General features: G+C 39.5%; 1 protein-coding gene across 1 annotated transcript in view; it reads right to left on the reverse strand.

Moving 5' to 3' along the window:
* Nucleotides 1–15,659, reverse strand: part of EVC (Ellis van Creveld syndrome) — a 54,804-nt gene that overhangs the window by 16,778 nt on the left and 22,367 nt on the right. Inside the window, exons 11-12 of the mRNA XM_009890555.1 lie at nucleotides 13,940–14,038; nucleotides 2,912–3,124 (exon numbers count right to left, since the gene is read on the reverse strand). Of these exons, the coding sequence (XP_009888857.1) occupies nucleotides 2,912–3,124; nucleotides 13,940–14,038 (312 nt within the window). The remainder of the gene's footprint in view (nucleotides 1–2,911; nucleotides 3,125–13,939; nucleotides 14,039–15,659) is intronic.

Below are 15,659 nucleotides of genomic sequence, written 5' to 3' on the forward strand. Positions count from 1 at the left end.
GAAAAGCCTTCTGGTGTTAGACTTCCCAAGTTTGTAAAGCAGGTGACTATGTAACTCTTGATACAATACATTTATCAAAAAGCAAATGAAAGACGCATCTCCTGCTGGAAAATGCCCGGTAAATTAAAAGGCCTGTCAATATGAATGTTGATTTGTGGATCTTCTGTCACATTCAGCACTGTAACATCTATGGAATCTCCTAAATGACATGATTACCTGTCACAAGTGTCTGATCTCTCTTCTTATTTTCTTAAAGTGGAAACCAAGTGCTCCTTTTTGTAGGATGCAAATGTCAGCTTATTGCTTAAATGCACATGCTAACGTGTTTATACTAGGAAAGAGCCAAGAATTTAACTTCGCATTTGAACATAATATAGTGAGTTGTGTGATGTTTTTCAGACTCGTATACAGTAAAATCCGCCAGCCTAGCTTTGGTGGAATAGCGATCTTCCTGCATGTTCTCTTTGGAGATAGAGCAGACTTTTTTCCAGTTTAGTTCAAACCACTTCCAAAAAGCCACATGCATTAAGTAAAAAAAGCTACTTAAGCTCCTCCAAAGAATATTGTCTTGAGGAGTCACACGTTTTCGCACTAGGAGAAACCCTTGTCTCTTCTAAGAATTTCTCCCACAGAATCACTCGTCCTTAGGAAAGCTCTGTCTGCTGCTCAGGATATTTTTATATTGAATAAGGCCCAACTGCAGTGCAGGTGACCCAGAGAACGACGTGAGAGTTCTGTCATTGTGAAGTGAATTCCTCTATAGCTCACTAATTACCGTTAATGATGTCAGCAAACCCTTTATTCTTTTTTTTTTTTCAGCTAGGAAGCCATCTGCTTTATATTATGAATGCTACGGTACACTGAAAGTGATAGAAAGTCAACTTCCTAATTTAAATAATCTATGCTTGGGCATGACTGGAACATCTGAATTCACGTACAATGAATCCATCATACACTGCTGCCCAAAGAGCGATTATCCAGCAACTGGCAGCCGGAGATGAACTAATTCTTTTAATCCCTTGAGAAAAAAACCCAGGGTGTGGTTTCTCCACACAACAGTGTGCCCAATGATAGTACCAGAAGAATGCATAAACAGCATTGTTGGAACAAAACTTTAGACCTGAGATCTCCCCCTCTGTGGACAGTCTCCTGGCCATCAAACAACATCCTCTCTGTACCTGAATAATGGCTGTGGTTCAATGGGACAGTGGAAGGACCAGAGCAGAGATGCCATCGTATGCACTCTGACTTCTGAGACTAATCATAAGTCGCACACCAGAACCTCCTCCTTCTCCAACTGTGTTTTTTAATGACAGCAGATACCACCATAGTGCTTTGGGCTCCATGCACTATGAGACATGCTCGTAGCGCACCTACTAGACCAGGCTGTTCAGGTCATTCACACACAAGGACAAGCAAATTGTGAACCCTTGTTGAATGCGAAAATGAACAGCAACCTAGAGGTTTAAGCTTGCCAAGTCAGGTATTGAATCTACTCCTTGATCAAAAGGGGCAAAATAAAAAAAGCTGAGGTCAAACATTGTTTCTTTAATTGCTGAAGGTATACCTATGCCAAATTCAAACACTAAATGCCAGCCAGCACTCCTTGAAAACACAAATGCCTGCCCTTAACTTAAAGCATGTAAGCAGACTCATTGGCATCACTGGTTGGTCCCCAGCATATTTTAGTTTAGTTTGCTAGATATTCCTGTGACAGAGAAACAGAAGAGGCAAACAGAATTGTTTTTCAAAATAGTTGAGATAACAGATGAGTTACAATAAAGTAAATATAAAATGATCAGGGAGGTGCATGTTGTATAACTCCAGAGAGAGGAAAACAGAGAAGAAAGAAATGGCTAAGAATTTCCAATGAATAATTTTATCTTTGGATTCTCAAGGGTATTCTAAAACCACTGGTCAGCAAACCACTCTACCAGATTTATTAGGAAGCCCACAGTTTCCTGAATCACAGGGTTTTATGGAAGAACTGTAAATATGAGGGGGTGGAAAACTTAAACACCTTATAGCAGTCTGTAATAATTAGGGACTCAATCAGTACCTTACTAACCAAGTACTGGATTGTCCAGGCACTTTGGAGAATGTAGGATTTTGCCAGTGTTAAAGAACTCTGCCAACCTTTTATTTAAGAAGCTCCAATTACTCTACATGTTGCAGCCCACACTTGACATTTGGGAAGGGTCACACCTTTGTATAGAGAAGGTCCTTCTTTAACTAAGCTGTGTTAGTCTTCAAAGCAGTGCTAATAGAGGCACAGCACTGCATGAATAAACTGAAGGTATATTTGAGTTCTAGTCTAATGCTGAAGATACCTGCCTCTGCATTTACTGTTGTTGCTTTTCTCCTCTGGTGTCAATGCCAAACTGGGGGGGGCCAACAAAGCAGGAAAGCTGGATGTGTGTTTCTTCACCTTCTCAGAGCAAAGAGTAAGTTTTATATAAAGTGTGTATCATATGTTTCCAATTATTATAGTATTAATGCATAAAAATGATTAAGAAATACTTATTATTGTACGGCCTCCTTTCCTGTACTTATATGTACCCTCTCCAAATAGACCAGATGAAGGTTTTTTTGAACCGCTTCTGTAGGTGCTCAAGAGTTGAGGACATCAGACAGCAGCTTTGCCAAAAAACATTTATGTGCTGACAAAGTTGTCAAAGACTGTGGACAGATGTTCAGTAATTACACTGACTCCTCTATGCAAGTCTACATGCACAGCATATATATTCACTCCACACCACAGGTCAAACTGCCCATCCTGCGTCTGGACCTGTGTCTGGACATGGACTGTATATCTGTACACAAAATACTCCCCACAGATAGGTATCTTGATTTTTTTTTCCCGTATCCGTGTTTTTAGACCCTGGGTCCCAGAATATAATATGGGTCTTACTTTTTTTTCTTGCAATAGCTGCTCCTGGAAAAGCTTCCAGCGTTTCTGGCGATGGGTCTCCCATTTCTCCAGCTGAGGGATCAAATTCTCCTGCCATTCCTCTTTCAGAAGCTCACATTCTCTTACAGAGAGGCCAGTCACAACAGGCAGGGTCTGAAGAAACAGCTCCGTCACCAACTCCACTAAGGCACGGGAAGCTTTAGAGTGCAGCTCCTAACAGAGGGACAAAGAGGGACAGAGAGAGATAGGTGAGAAAGTGACACTTCGGGGCTGTTTCATTGCACGTCTCTATGATGGCAGTGAGGGAACCATGTCCCAGTGAAGACACTGGGCCAGTAACCGACCCCTACAGCTAAAACACCATGCCACTAAAGCTTGAGTTAAAAAGATCAGGTTTTGTAGATGGAACAACTTGAGTGTTTTGGTTCAAGGCATGCAAGGGTGTTTAAAATGCAACAGTGGCATAAGCACATGAGACCCTGAATCCTAACTGTTGCCCACAAGCAACGGCAGTACAAAGAGTATCTTGTTTTACTGGCTAGGGCGATGTGTTATAAAAACATTTATTTTGAAAGTTGCTGTAGAAATAATCTGGTGCAGCACAACACTTCATAAGCACATTTTCAAAAGTATAAATGAATGAAGGCAAGAAAGAAGGAAGAGTTAAAAGGGAGAGTATGGCATTTAGATAGATAAAATTGACACTAGTCATACATAGTTGGTGCTCCAAAACATGACACTCTTCAATGCATTCTGGAAAAACAGAATTATTCAAATTCCTTCTGATGCAGAACAGGTTCAAGCCTAGGCAAACGAACATCTTCTGGTGGTTTTATTGAAACTAGTCCAATATGAGCGGTTTTCAATTGCTGAGGCTGTTTCACTCACAAGAAGAGTTTGGGTGATTTAGTTAGATGGCACCCAAGAAGGAAGAGAGAAAATAAAAACACGTTGGAAAGGTCACACGGACACTGCAGTCCTCCTGCAGTATGAAGAGCTATTTTTGTGTGAGTTCCACGTGAAACCAGTCCAAAAAGCTTGATTGCCTACTTGGTTTTACTTTCATTGTAAATCAGTGTTAGCCCTCTTGAAAACATTTCTCTTTCTTTCTTTTCCTTAAAATGCAGCTAATATTTTTAAAACTCTTTTCAGCATTCCTGTTGCAAAAACATGTCAAGTCTCCTAGCTGTAGTCTTCTTTTAAAATAGGTTTAATTACAATCTCTTAAGTGCTCAAAATCTAGTTCTAAATAGAAACACAGATATATTTATCTAGATGTCAAAAACAGCTCATAGACATGAAAAGTTCTAGTGGGCTTGTCTTCTTCTGGGAGACACACTGGTATAATGTACTATTGTGCAAGAACCCATTCTAACTGCTAGATGTGGCGTCATAAAAAAGAAAGTAAGACCAAAAAACCCCACAAGAGGATGTTAAATTGCAAAGTCGAGAACTCAGAAATAAAGAATGACCAGAACTTAGGTTGCATGTGAAATCTTATTCTGTGCTCCCATAATGATAAATTTGGAATTCATGTACTGTTTCCACAGGACCCTTACCTGTTCTGTCTTTAGATTTATCAATATCCACTCAACGGACAGATTTCTTAAAAATCTTTATTTTGTACTTCTCATTTATTGTAAAATATCCAAACTGTGCACTGAATACTAAATTATTATTTTCCTCCTGGGATCCCTCTAGGATGCTAATCACCGTATTAATGAATTGTTTCAACAATAAATAGTTTATCTTAAGACTTCCCTGCAGTTGTTTCTTCTTATGGATCAAATTGAGGCACAACACTATCAAAATTGTTCAGTACACCTTCGAGACAAGCTGTCTTGATTTTTTCCACTCTTATCTGTTTAAAGCATGCAAAATCTTCAGAAACCAGGTCCCACTGGCTTTGTTTAATCTCAAAGTGCTAGGTTCTAAATTGGGCTACAGGTTTCTGAAACTGGGTACTGGGCATAAGTATCAGAATTGGTAGTCAGAGACACAATGATCAGATACTTAATTTCTGGTAACATTTTCCCATTCCTAGCTATTGCTCACAATCTGGACATGACAGTATTGCTAAGGTAACATTTGCTACAGAGGTGCATCCTGTGCTGAAGGATGGATCTCCCCTACTCCTTAATTATTAGAGTTACCAGTTCATGTTATAACAAGAGGCAGGATCTATACCACCTTAATCATCTGTGTAGTTGTGGGCCTGGCTGAGCTTGCCAACACTAAGGCAGAATGGTTTGTTTGAATTCTCTTTTCTGCTGCTATTTATTTTAAAATTCAAGTCTCCGCATTCTGGGATTTAACATAAACTCAAAGATCCTATATTTCTAATCTCTGTATCCCATGCAACATTTAAAGAACAACCACTCTTATCTCTGTAAACCATCTCCTCTTTGAGCTTTACCAGCCTTTCAGGACAAGTTAATTCTACTGCCTTTACTGGGCGTTCAGGGATATAAGAATTCCTCTTGGGTCTGAAATAGTTCAGGAGCAGTCTAGAGGAGTTTGTGGCATTTCTATTGCAATCTCAAAAGATCTCAGGCACGGTGTTAAGGAACTCTGTTCTTAAACAGACTGAGTTCCACCTATAGCAGTTAAATCACTTTGCAGCACATTTTGCTGCAGAACTGATAGCATTTCCCTGGCATGCTGACAGCTCTGTATTATTATTTACTAGGAAATCCTTTGCACAGAACATAAAGAAGGTGTTTTGTTACTTGCCTTCATGCCATTTTGTTTAAAGACCAAGTGAATAGACTTCTGTTTGCAGTCCCTGCAGCTTCAAATTATACTGTATGCTTGCCTTTGGCACTACCAGAGTGGGTACATAGTTACCCAGGAAAAATGGGACTAGGTCCTGTTCTCATAAAATAACTTACCTACATCAGCTCATTAATGTGATGGGCCAAATTATCTTTAGATCAAAGGTGCTTAACTATTTGTTTGCAAAATACTTCATGGCCCTCTGCTAAAAACAGTGTATGAAAGGACAAGAAAGTGGGATTAGAATTCCAGGAGCAGTTTTTCACATCAAAAAGTCTCCTTAAAAATGAAAATGCTGGGTGAATACATGGAGGGGACGCAGGACTAAGCAGTACGTTCTTTACATCTCACCTATGTTGCAAACTGGCATGCAAAGCAACAGGAAGCCTGGTCAGGTGCTGTAAGTCCCTGGAATGATGGTTTTTAACAGGACCGAACACTTTGCCTTTAAGTTCTGTTAGAAATTCTCCCCTGTGCAGGATACAAATCCTGCACTTGCTGGTCTTACCTGTTGTCCAGGATCACAAAATAGATTACTGTCCATGACAATTATCAGACTACTAACTTCTCTTCAATGTTCAAGGAACCACTGGCTGCTGGCTTCTTTAATCTCAACACATAATCATACGGACATTAGACCCCAGGCAGTCCTTGCAACCCAAACCCCAACAAGACAGCATGGTCTACCCAGAGGATGTACCACAGGTACAATACAATGGCCACACTGTTTAACGCAGCACTTGAAAGAATGCAGTGGAACAGCCTTTTAAAATTTGGTAGGGGAAATGATAGGTCTACATTTAGGAAAGACTGCAGATGTGATTGAATTCTACCAAAGTGACTCAAGCTAACAAAATAGTTCAAAACTATTTGTACTCTTGATCTGAAACAGCAGTAAAGCCTGTGAACAGCGACTATGGACTATAAAGCTTATTCTCCGCAGGAAAAAACGAAAACCGCTAAGAAATCCTCCTGCTTCCAGGATCTTATTTTTGGATGAGAACACCTATGAAATAGTTCTTACAAGCTTCCTGATACGCCATTTCTTGTTTTTAGAACTTTTACTTAATGAAATTTATTCAAATCGATTCCATTAATAGAATAGCTGATTGCAGTGTTGAATGAACCTGTTTGTAGTACCTGGCAGTCAATCTCAAAGCTTTTCAGAAAATCTCCAGAGAAATTCATCAAGCATAAAGAAATACCATGGGGTATATGCAGAAATAAAATGGGCTCAAATTAAAATGCTAAGTGCATCTGAATTTCAAACAAGGCAATAAATATATAATTTTGTCAAAGACCAGGGGAAATACACAGCTTATCAGATTTCACTACAAAACCAAAGAACAATGTTAATGCCCTCCCTCAAACCCAAATGATTAAAAGGCTCCTACACACAGATGAGAATAAAGTGAATAGTGAAACTGTGAAGCAGGAAAATGTATTTAGAAAGGCTGGTAGTACTGTATTTTACATGCCAGTCACTGACTAGTATATATTATGTCCAAGTGGCAACTGCACAGCTATTTGTTAACTTGTGATAGCTATTTGTTGACTTGTGCTACAACAGCATTTCATAAAAATAATTAAAATTTCTGGTCAAAGCTGTAGAATACTCTTGCATGTATCTCTAGAAGCTCAATGGCTAGGACACTTGTTTAGGAGGTAAGAGATTCATCTCCCAACCCATCATTTATCTTATTAAGGACAGAGATTCAATACTCAGATCATACATCCCATAAATACTCCACACATTCTTGGACATCACTGGCCACTAGAAGATACTTCACGCTCATTCTAAATGGGGAAAAGCTGATTGCATGTACTTCCTCCTCTCTTCCACGTGAAGAATCCTGGAACACTAATTGGAAAATTAAAACAGTACCCTGCTTTCAAGCATCCTAACACCAATAAAACACAATGACATTGAAATAATCCTTAGCACAAGCTAATGTTAATAATAAAAAAAAAGTTTGATTTCTATGCATTTAAAACAGAAGTTCATTGATATTCCAGTCTTGCCCCCCCACTGGTCTGTATTTTATTCAGGAGGCATTTTCAATCTTCTCTTTCTATATTCCCTTTTTGGAAATGTGCCTGTGTAGATAAGGTTATGTCCTTTACTAGATCTAACTATTAACAAATTATGAATCCATATAGAGCTAAAATACATTTTCTTATGCAATAAGGCAAGAAGCAAACTTCAGAATGAATGCTATCCATATCAGGCATCTTGTATCAGCTTTGACTGAACTGACCGGGTCAAATTTAATCAGTGCCCAAACCCAGAAGTAGACTGAGCTTGCATGGTATGAGTTCAGAAATTTAATCTATTAAACCATGCTGTCTTTCAGCCGTCTGGGGATAAGTCACAGGGCAAAATTTTCAAAAGAGAGCATTTGAGGTGGAGGGCTCTTGATATGGATTTCCATCTGAGATAAGCTGTGGGTAATTCACCTTGAAAAGAAGCTAGGTCTTGGTACCCAAAAATACAGTCCACTCTATCAAAAGCATCCATAACCAAATCTCATGTTAATGAAATTACATAAGGGAAGTAAGGAAAGAGTAAGTCTCTAAGAATCTGTACTTATTTTGACAAAAATAAATTTTCCCCTTTTATTAACAAAAGAAAAAATCGAATCATTTGCTTCAACCTCACAGTCATGTTTACCTATTCATAAAATGTTTATTGCTTTGTCTGTTGATAATGCTCATTACTTAATAGCTTTTAGTCTAAATTCCTGTGCATTTCTATGTTCTGTCAAGTCAAACGAAATAACATTCTGGTGAACTGCTATCAGCAAAGGGGAATTATAAATGACAGTAAATTGTGTATTTTTATGGTTTTGATGTTAAGGCTGAGGAAAAATAATTATCTTACCACAGACTACATAATTCCTAGCTGCTAATTGATTTCCTTTGTGCAATCAGAACGTTTGTTTTCTTAATAATGAACTCTTAACCACCAACCTCTAAAAAAGTAAGTAGGTAGTTCACACACAAAAAAGGGAGAAAGAAAAGATTAAAAGTTGGTGAATATCTGATATGCTAAACTTGAGAGAGACTTGCAAGGAGCTAGCCAGTAATCTTTTCAAGAGATCACGAGAAACGAGAAACAGAAGAGGATACATTGGGAGGGGTGCTTTTGCTGCCATGTAAAAGAAAATTACGGTAAAAACTTTGCAATCGAAAAGCTAGCCAAACCAATACAGAATTGTTACTGCAGCATAATATCCCTTCTGTACAGGATAAGTCTGCAGACTGTGTTTATGAAAATATTAGGCTGAGCCATTCAGTCACCTCTGACACAATTCCTCCTTCATGATGTACGTAGATAATCAAAATCACTTGCCCCCATTCCTCAACTTGCACTTCAAAAATTAGTTATGGAGACTGTGTCTAGACACAGACTATTCACCTACAGCACACTATTTTCATCCACTAGCATGGCTGCGAAGTCCTACACTATCCTCAAAATATAACTCATTCTTTCACTTCAGGCATCAACAGATTCCATTGACCTTGGTTAAATCATTTTAATTGATTTATTCATGTGTACACAAAACAAACCTACTCAATTATTCTATGCAAACACAGTCAGCTTCCAGATCACTGCATATTTACATATTTATTCACCAATTTGGATAATTCTTTGATGTACTGTAGCACTACAGGCTATAGTAGTGTTAGAGGGTTATATAAACCTATATTGATTCTGTTTAATATTTTTATCAATGACCTGAACAAGGGGATCACGTGTACTCTCCGTAAGTTTGCCAAGATAGGTGGGAGTGTTGAATTGCTTGAGGGTAGGAAGGCTCTACAAAGGGATCCAGACAGGCTGGATCAATGGGCCAGGGCCAATGGTATGAGGTTCAACAAGGCCAAGTGCCAGGTCCTGCATTTGGCTCACAACAACCCCATGCAGCGCTACAGGCTTGGGGAAAACTGGTTGGCGAGCTGCCTGTCAGAAAAGGACCTGAGGGTGTTGGTCAACAGCCAGCTGAATATGAGCCAGCAGTGTGCCCAGGTGGCCAAGAAGGCCAACAGCATCCTGGCTTGTACCAGAAACAGCGTGGCCAGCAGGACTAGGGTAGTAATCATCCCCGTGTACTTGGCACTGGTGAGACCACACCTCAAATATTGTATTCAGTTTTGGGCCCCTCACTACAAGAAAGACATTGAAGTACTGGATCATGTCAAAAGAAGTGCAATGAAGCTGATTCAGTGTCTAGAGAACAAATCTCACGAGGAGCAGCTGAAGAAACAGGCGTTGTTTAGCTTGGAGAAAAGGAGACTGAGGGGAGTCGTTATTGCTCTTTACAGCTACCTCAAAGGAGGCTGTAGCAAGGTGGGTGTCAGTCTATCTTCGCAGGTAACAAGTGACAGCACAAGAGGAAACAGCCTCAAGTTGTGCCAGGGGAGGTTTAGCTTGGATATTAGGAAAAATGTCTTCACTGAAAGGGTTGTCAAGCATTGGAAAAGGCTGCCCAAGGAAGTGGTTGCATCACCATCCCTGGAGGTATTTAAAAGACATGTAGATGTGGCACTTAGGGACATGGTTTAGTGGTGGCCTTGGCAGTGTTAGGTTAACAGTTGGACTTGATGATCTTAAACGTCTTTTCCAACCTAAACATCTCTATGATTCTAACATGGTGAGAACAAGGTAGGGATCTTCTCCCACAAGTGAGTGGGACTTACAGGTAAGCGGCATATTTTCTGCTGTCCCCACGATATTAATTGGTTCCCTATTTTATCACACGATGACCTTTCCCTTATATTTTAACATCACCTCTTGCATTGAGGTTATCTTTTTACTTATTCATGAAACTACGTCTGTCAGGCTTGCTTCTCTGCTTGCTTATACTAGGACATACCAAGGTAACTGCTGAAATAAGCCAAGTCATTCTAGCGCACGGCTAATGGCGGAACAGAGGGGCTAAACTTTTTATCACATATAAGCCTTTGTCACACATAAGACCTTGCCATGTACTTTCCCCTTGAAAAAAAAAAAGGTGTGATGGCTTGCAAATATAGTAGCTAAGGACCATAAGGCTAAGATGACGGCTGGGCACCTGGGCTTCTGCCCTTGGTCAAATGAATTTGTCAGAGTGCAACCCTTGGGAACTTTGTACTGGCTGTCTTCCTTGGGGATTTATTCTGGTTTGTCATCTACAGTGCAAGTTTTGATACAGTACTTTAGTGGGGGTAGATGGCTTAGAAAGTTGATATAGGATTGAGGCACCCGTATGTTCTAAGACATTTGCTTTGAAAGCTACTAGTAAACTGTTCTTAGCTGAAGGTATATCTGAGAATGGGACCTAACTCTAGCTAACTGGATATTATGCATCTCTCTAACATTGGTGATGTACATGAACTTATTGGATATTACTCTGACTGGTCATTTGTCCGAACCAACATGGCTGTTCTTTACTAGGATATTGGTGTTTATTTGATAAATTGCAATATTGATGATGCCCCAGGGACCATGAAAACAACTTAAGAAAAGAGAGGGCTTGGATGTGGGAGAAACCACCCAGATTGGTTTGGATTCTGCTGCCATTAATCTGAAAAGCGTGGTATGATTCATTCCAGTTTTGGGGGTTTCCAACCAAAGCCAAGACGGCAATGGGTACAGAAGCAGGAACTTGTCTGGAACCCTAAATCCTGTGCATACTGGGCAATATTAGATTGTTCAGCCCATAGGAAATATGTGATATTTCTTCAATCGTGGACCAGTAGGGAGTATAAGCTACTTGGTAGAGGGGGCATATAGGATGCTATTGCTAAAATTTGGTTAATGAAGTAATCAGTTCCTAGTAAGACAACTCAGTTTTATTTCCCTTAAATGCAACAGCTATTTAACTTCTGTGTGTGGGAAAGCATAACTACTTTGTGCAGTTTTGCAAGGCTAATTTTCATTTGCAACAAAATAAGACCTGGGCTGAACTCTTAAATATTTAATTACTTCTGCTTCTTTCCACTCTGACTGTATTTACAAATGTATGAATGCATCTTTTTTAAATATCCTGTGGTCTGTCTTTGGATATCTTGTGGACTACAGGCTGAGGAATATTCATCTAAATATCTGCGGAGCATGCCAGGGTGACTTTAGAGAGTTTCACTCAGTTTTTTCAGTAATATTGCAGCCTCTACCAGTGAACTTCTTTTCTCGCCTTGTAACTTACTTAGTAACACATGTTTGCAGTTATGGAAATATGGAGATTAAGTGAACAAGTGAATGTTTAACCAAATTAATTTAACCTTTTCCTTGCTCATGGCGGAACAGAAACAGCAGATTCCAAACTTTCCAAATGAGGGCAAGGCAAATGGCTACGAGTTAAACTTCTGGAATGACAACATAAAGCTTTGCAGTGTTTGCAGATGTGCCCAAAGTAGATGGTTCTGCAAACTAGCTTGTTCAAACCCAATGGGAACGTAGGTGCACTTCTGCTCTGAAAGTGTGGTGGAGTAGAGAGAGAAGCAAAGGCATTGTGGCTGTGAGATGGCACTCCTTCCCTTAATGGCAAATCTACTTTTGCTTTTATGCCACAGGTAATGGATGTGTGTAACTACTGCACTTCCTTCAGCGATAGAAGTCATAACAGCTCCATTTACCTACAGTGGGGCTATGCTCGTTTGTATTTTCTCTTCTTTCTAGCTTACGCTTCTTACAAGGTATATTCAGAAGCATTCTGCTCTCCTAAAACAGTCTGTAGTGTCTGTGTTTAAGGTTAAGGGGAGAAAGCGCAGTTTGCTCATTATGTTAAATGTCACAATAAAAATGTTTTATTATAGGGAAAAAAGGTGGAAATTAAGATTTGTGGACCTTCAACAGATGCCAGTCGGATCACAGTACTTGCAGTTTTTCATGTCTGGCAGCATTTGTTTGGGTCTAGGAATAAGACAGCGGCTGCAATATGGAATATAATGGCTTAGAGCCGGTTGAGTTGGCAGAGTTCAAGTTTGTGCAGCTCTCCTGGCAACTTGGCAATTCTACAAACACTTAATTCACCCAAACCAATTTTTCTTTAATGGGAAAGAAAACTTAGCTGACAGTCTGATCTTAGTGTTACTAAAGCATAGTATACAATAAAGGAAAGCAATGTAATTTCACAAATGAGGTGGAACTATGCAGGATTAAAAAAAATAATTGTTTGGTCTCCAGAGACTTCATGTGAATTGAGGAAGGAGGTGGGGAAGTTAGTAGCTCTGGAGAATGGACCGTGAGCAGTAATATCAGCAAACACATTGACTTTTCTTAAATTAAATAACTTTGTACAATTAATCTACTCTGATACACTGGTATAGCCCTCCAAGCAAACTTTTCCTTTCTCCAAAGCAGTAGTTCTTCTCAAATATCCTGTTGCTTGCATTATTGCATAAAACTATGGCAAAACTATTTGTTCTAAATACAGTGTCTTTATTTTTTTATCAGTTGAACTTGAAAAAGTGCTTGTGGACTAGTGCTAATTAAGATTGTGTGGGTATCTTATGACAATGTGATAGCGGCTACAAGTTTCTCTAACACCCTGATCTGGTCATAATTAATCATGACAAGGATCCTGTTGAGCTGAAAGTGATTAGTTCCAGCCTAATTAAAGGTCACTGCTGGCTACAGATTTGGGCTTCATAAGATAGATCATGCCATCTTATTTTTTCGGTGCAGGCAGAAAATAATTAAAGATGACGCAAAAGCACGAAGCATCTACATATTTTCCGATTGGTAACATCAAGAAGTGTAAAAATATTACTTACACCAAAGATCTGAACTTATTTCAGGGAACTAACTAGTGTCAAAACAATTTCATTGAGAGAAAAAGAGATCAGAAAACTATTTCTGGAGATGTAGTGAAATTAACTAAGAATTGTATCATCCTACCATGGTGCACAGGAGATAATTATGCTACATAAATGAAGTCTCTCTCCTGGTAGTAATGCCAGACATTATACGCTCTCAACGTTATTGCAGCCTTGTCAGCCACTCAGGCAGCACGTTTTGGCAGACCATGTAGGGATTTTCTGACTAAAACGAGGTTAGGAAACCTAGTGTGTTGGGAAGATAATGAAAAAGGCAAGCTAATGTGGAAGACTGTCCTGCATCCATCTCCTGGTCTGCCAGCCTAGCTCCCCGGAGTTGCCATGATCTCTCCTGCAATTTCCCAATCCTCCCTGAGGCCTGATATTGTGTAGAGGGGTTAGAGGATCTTCAGAATTATTTTAGTAAACGACACATATCACTAGAGGTGGTACCTTGTAGACATCTGCAACAGCCTCTGTGCTCTCACAGTCCTCCTCCTCCTCCAGTTCCCACTGTGCTTGCCGATGCTTCTCTAACAGCTCATGATAAGCCTAAAAGAAACACAATAGGTAAACTTAAATATCTGAAAAGGTTTTGATAGCTTCTTGTGATACTCCCCTTCCCATATACCATCACAACAGTGTTTATCTGGAATTGTGACTCAGAGGAAAATGGAACTTGCCTTACCACCTTAACTTGAGCATATATAGTCTTGAGTATGAAACTCCACAGCCTCAGCAATTTGGGGTTAAATAATATGTAACTAATCCTGGAAAACACGTGAAATGATTTGTTTTACAACCTGTTTGCCTGTGTATGAATATCACTTCATGACAGCCAGTACTATGAGGTGCAGAACAGCCATCAGATGTCATCATCAGACACCTTAGTCACAGCTGTATCACACTGTATAGGGCTTTTGCACTGGGGTTGGTCACCATGTCCCATGGTGGTCCCTAAAAGGCCGATCTACGACTTGGTCTTGATTTGGTCCTTGGTCACACATTTAAGAGGGATGCAATGTTTTTCAAGTCAGGACTGATATGTGCTGGCAGGCTCATGTGCTGTAATGGAAGACTGAATTTCGCAGACAAAGGACATCTCATTCTAATGAGTGGTCTTATACATAAATATTCCATATTTTGATTTAAATTGCCAAGTGTCCTCTTACATTACCGTGGTAAATAGGGCTTTCTTCATTAGGTGAGTCAACAGGGCTCTTCTAAAGAGCACAGAAGTATGCATAAACTCTTTATGTACAGGTTATTCTTGTAGAGGTGGACTTGAAAATTCACACATACCATGAAATCGTAGTTTACCACAGAATTTGTCAAGTTAATTACTTGTAACTTGTATGTCCACCATGGGTAGGGTATGTCCACCCAAGACTGGGTTACTGTAACTGGCACTTTTTGGCTTGTGTGCTTCACTTGATCATTCCTGTATTCTCTGCCAGTAAAAAAAAAAAAAAAAAAAAAAGACTAATTATAATTTATTATATAATTGTAGATCTTAAGATCTGGGTAGTTTCAAATTTATATACACAAAATGAGGATAAATAGATTGCTTCTTTTCCAGTGGAAACATAGATGAAGGAGTCAGAATGATACAGGGACTCTAACCTTTACTATCTAGGTCATTCTGTCATTTAAAAAAATCAAAGCTGCAGCAACTAAATCATTACCATCCAACTTGTGTTCAGAAGAAACTGATGTGAAGAAAGTGCATTGCAAAATCCACCTTCTTAATTGGCAACTTAAAATTCAGCAGAAAGGTCAGTTACTGCTGCGGCTGCTACCACGGTAGTGCGAGCCCTTTGATGAGGTGGAGGGGGGAAGGCAGAGAAGATAAGTGCATTTGATGGGTACAACTCTGGGCTCACACTGAAGATTCGGGACCAACTCCTTCACTGCTGGGCTGGCTGTGAAACCATGAAACAGGTTTAAAATAGCTACTCAGCTCCAAAGGGCTTGTTCACACAAAATAGTTACTGGACAACTTAAGTCAAGGAGCTGCAGATATATACATATTTTTCTTACTCTTCAAAGAGTCTCTGAACTCAAAACCCCATCTGTTGAGGGACAAAAGGCTCTCTCCACTGTGGAAGCAGAAAGGCTTAAATTTCTGATTTATTTTATTATTTGCACACAAGCATTCATAATACTAAGACTC

The sequence above is a fragment of the Charadrius vociferus genome, unplaced genomic scaffold, assembly GCF_000708025.1.
Source record: "Charadrius vociferus isolate BGI_N301 unplaced genomic scaffold, ASM70802v2 scaffold88, whole genome shotgun sequence".
In the NCBI taxonomy this organism is placed as follows: domain Eukaryota; kingdom Metazoa; phylum Chordata; class Aves; order Charadriiformes; family Charadriidae; genus Charadrius; species Charadrius vociferus.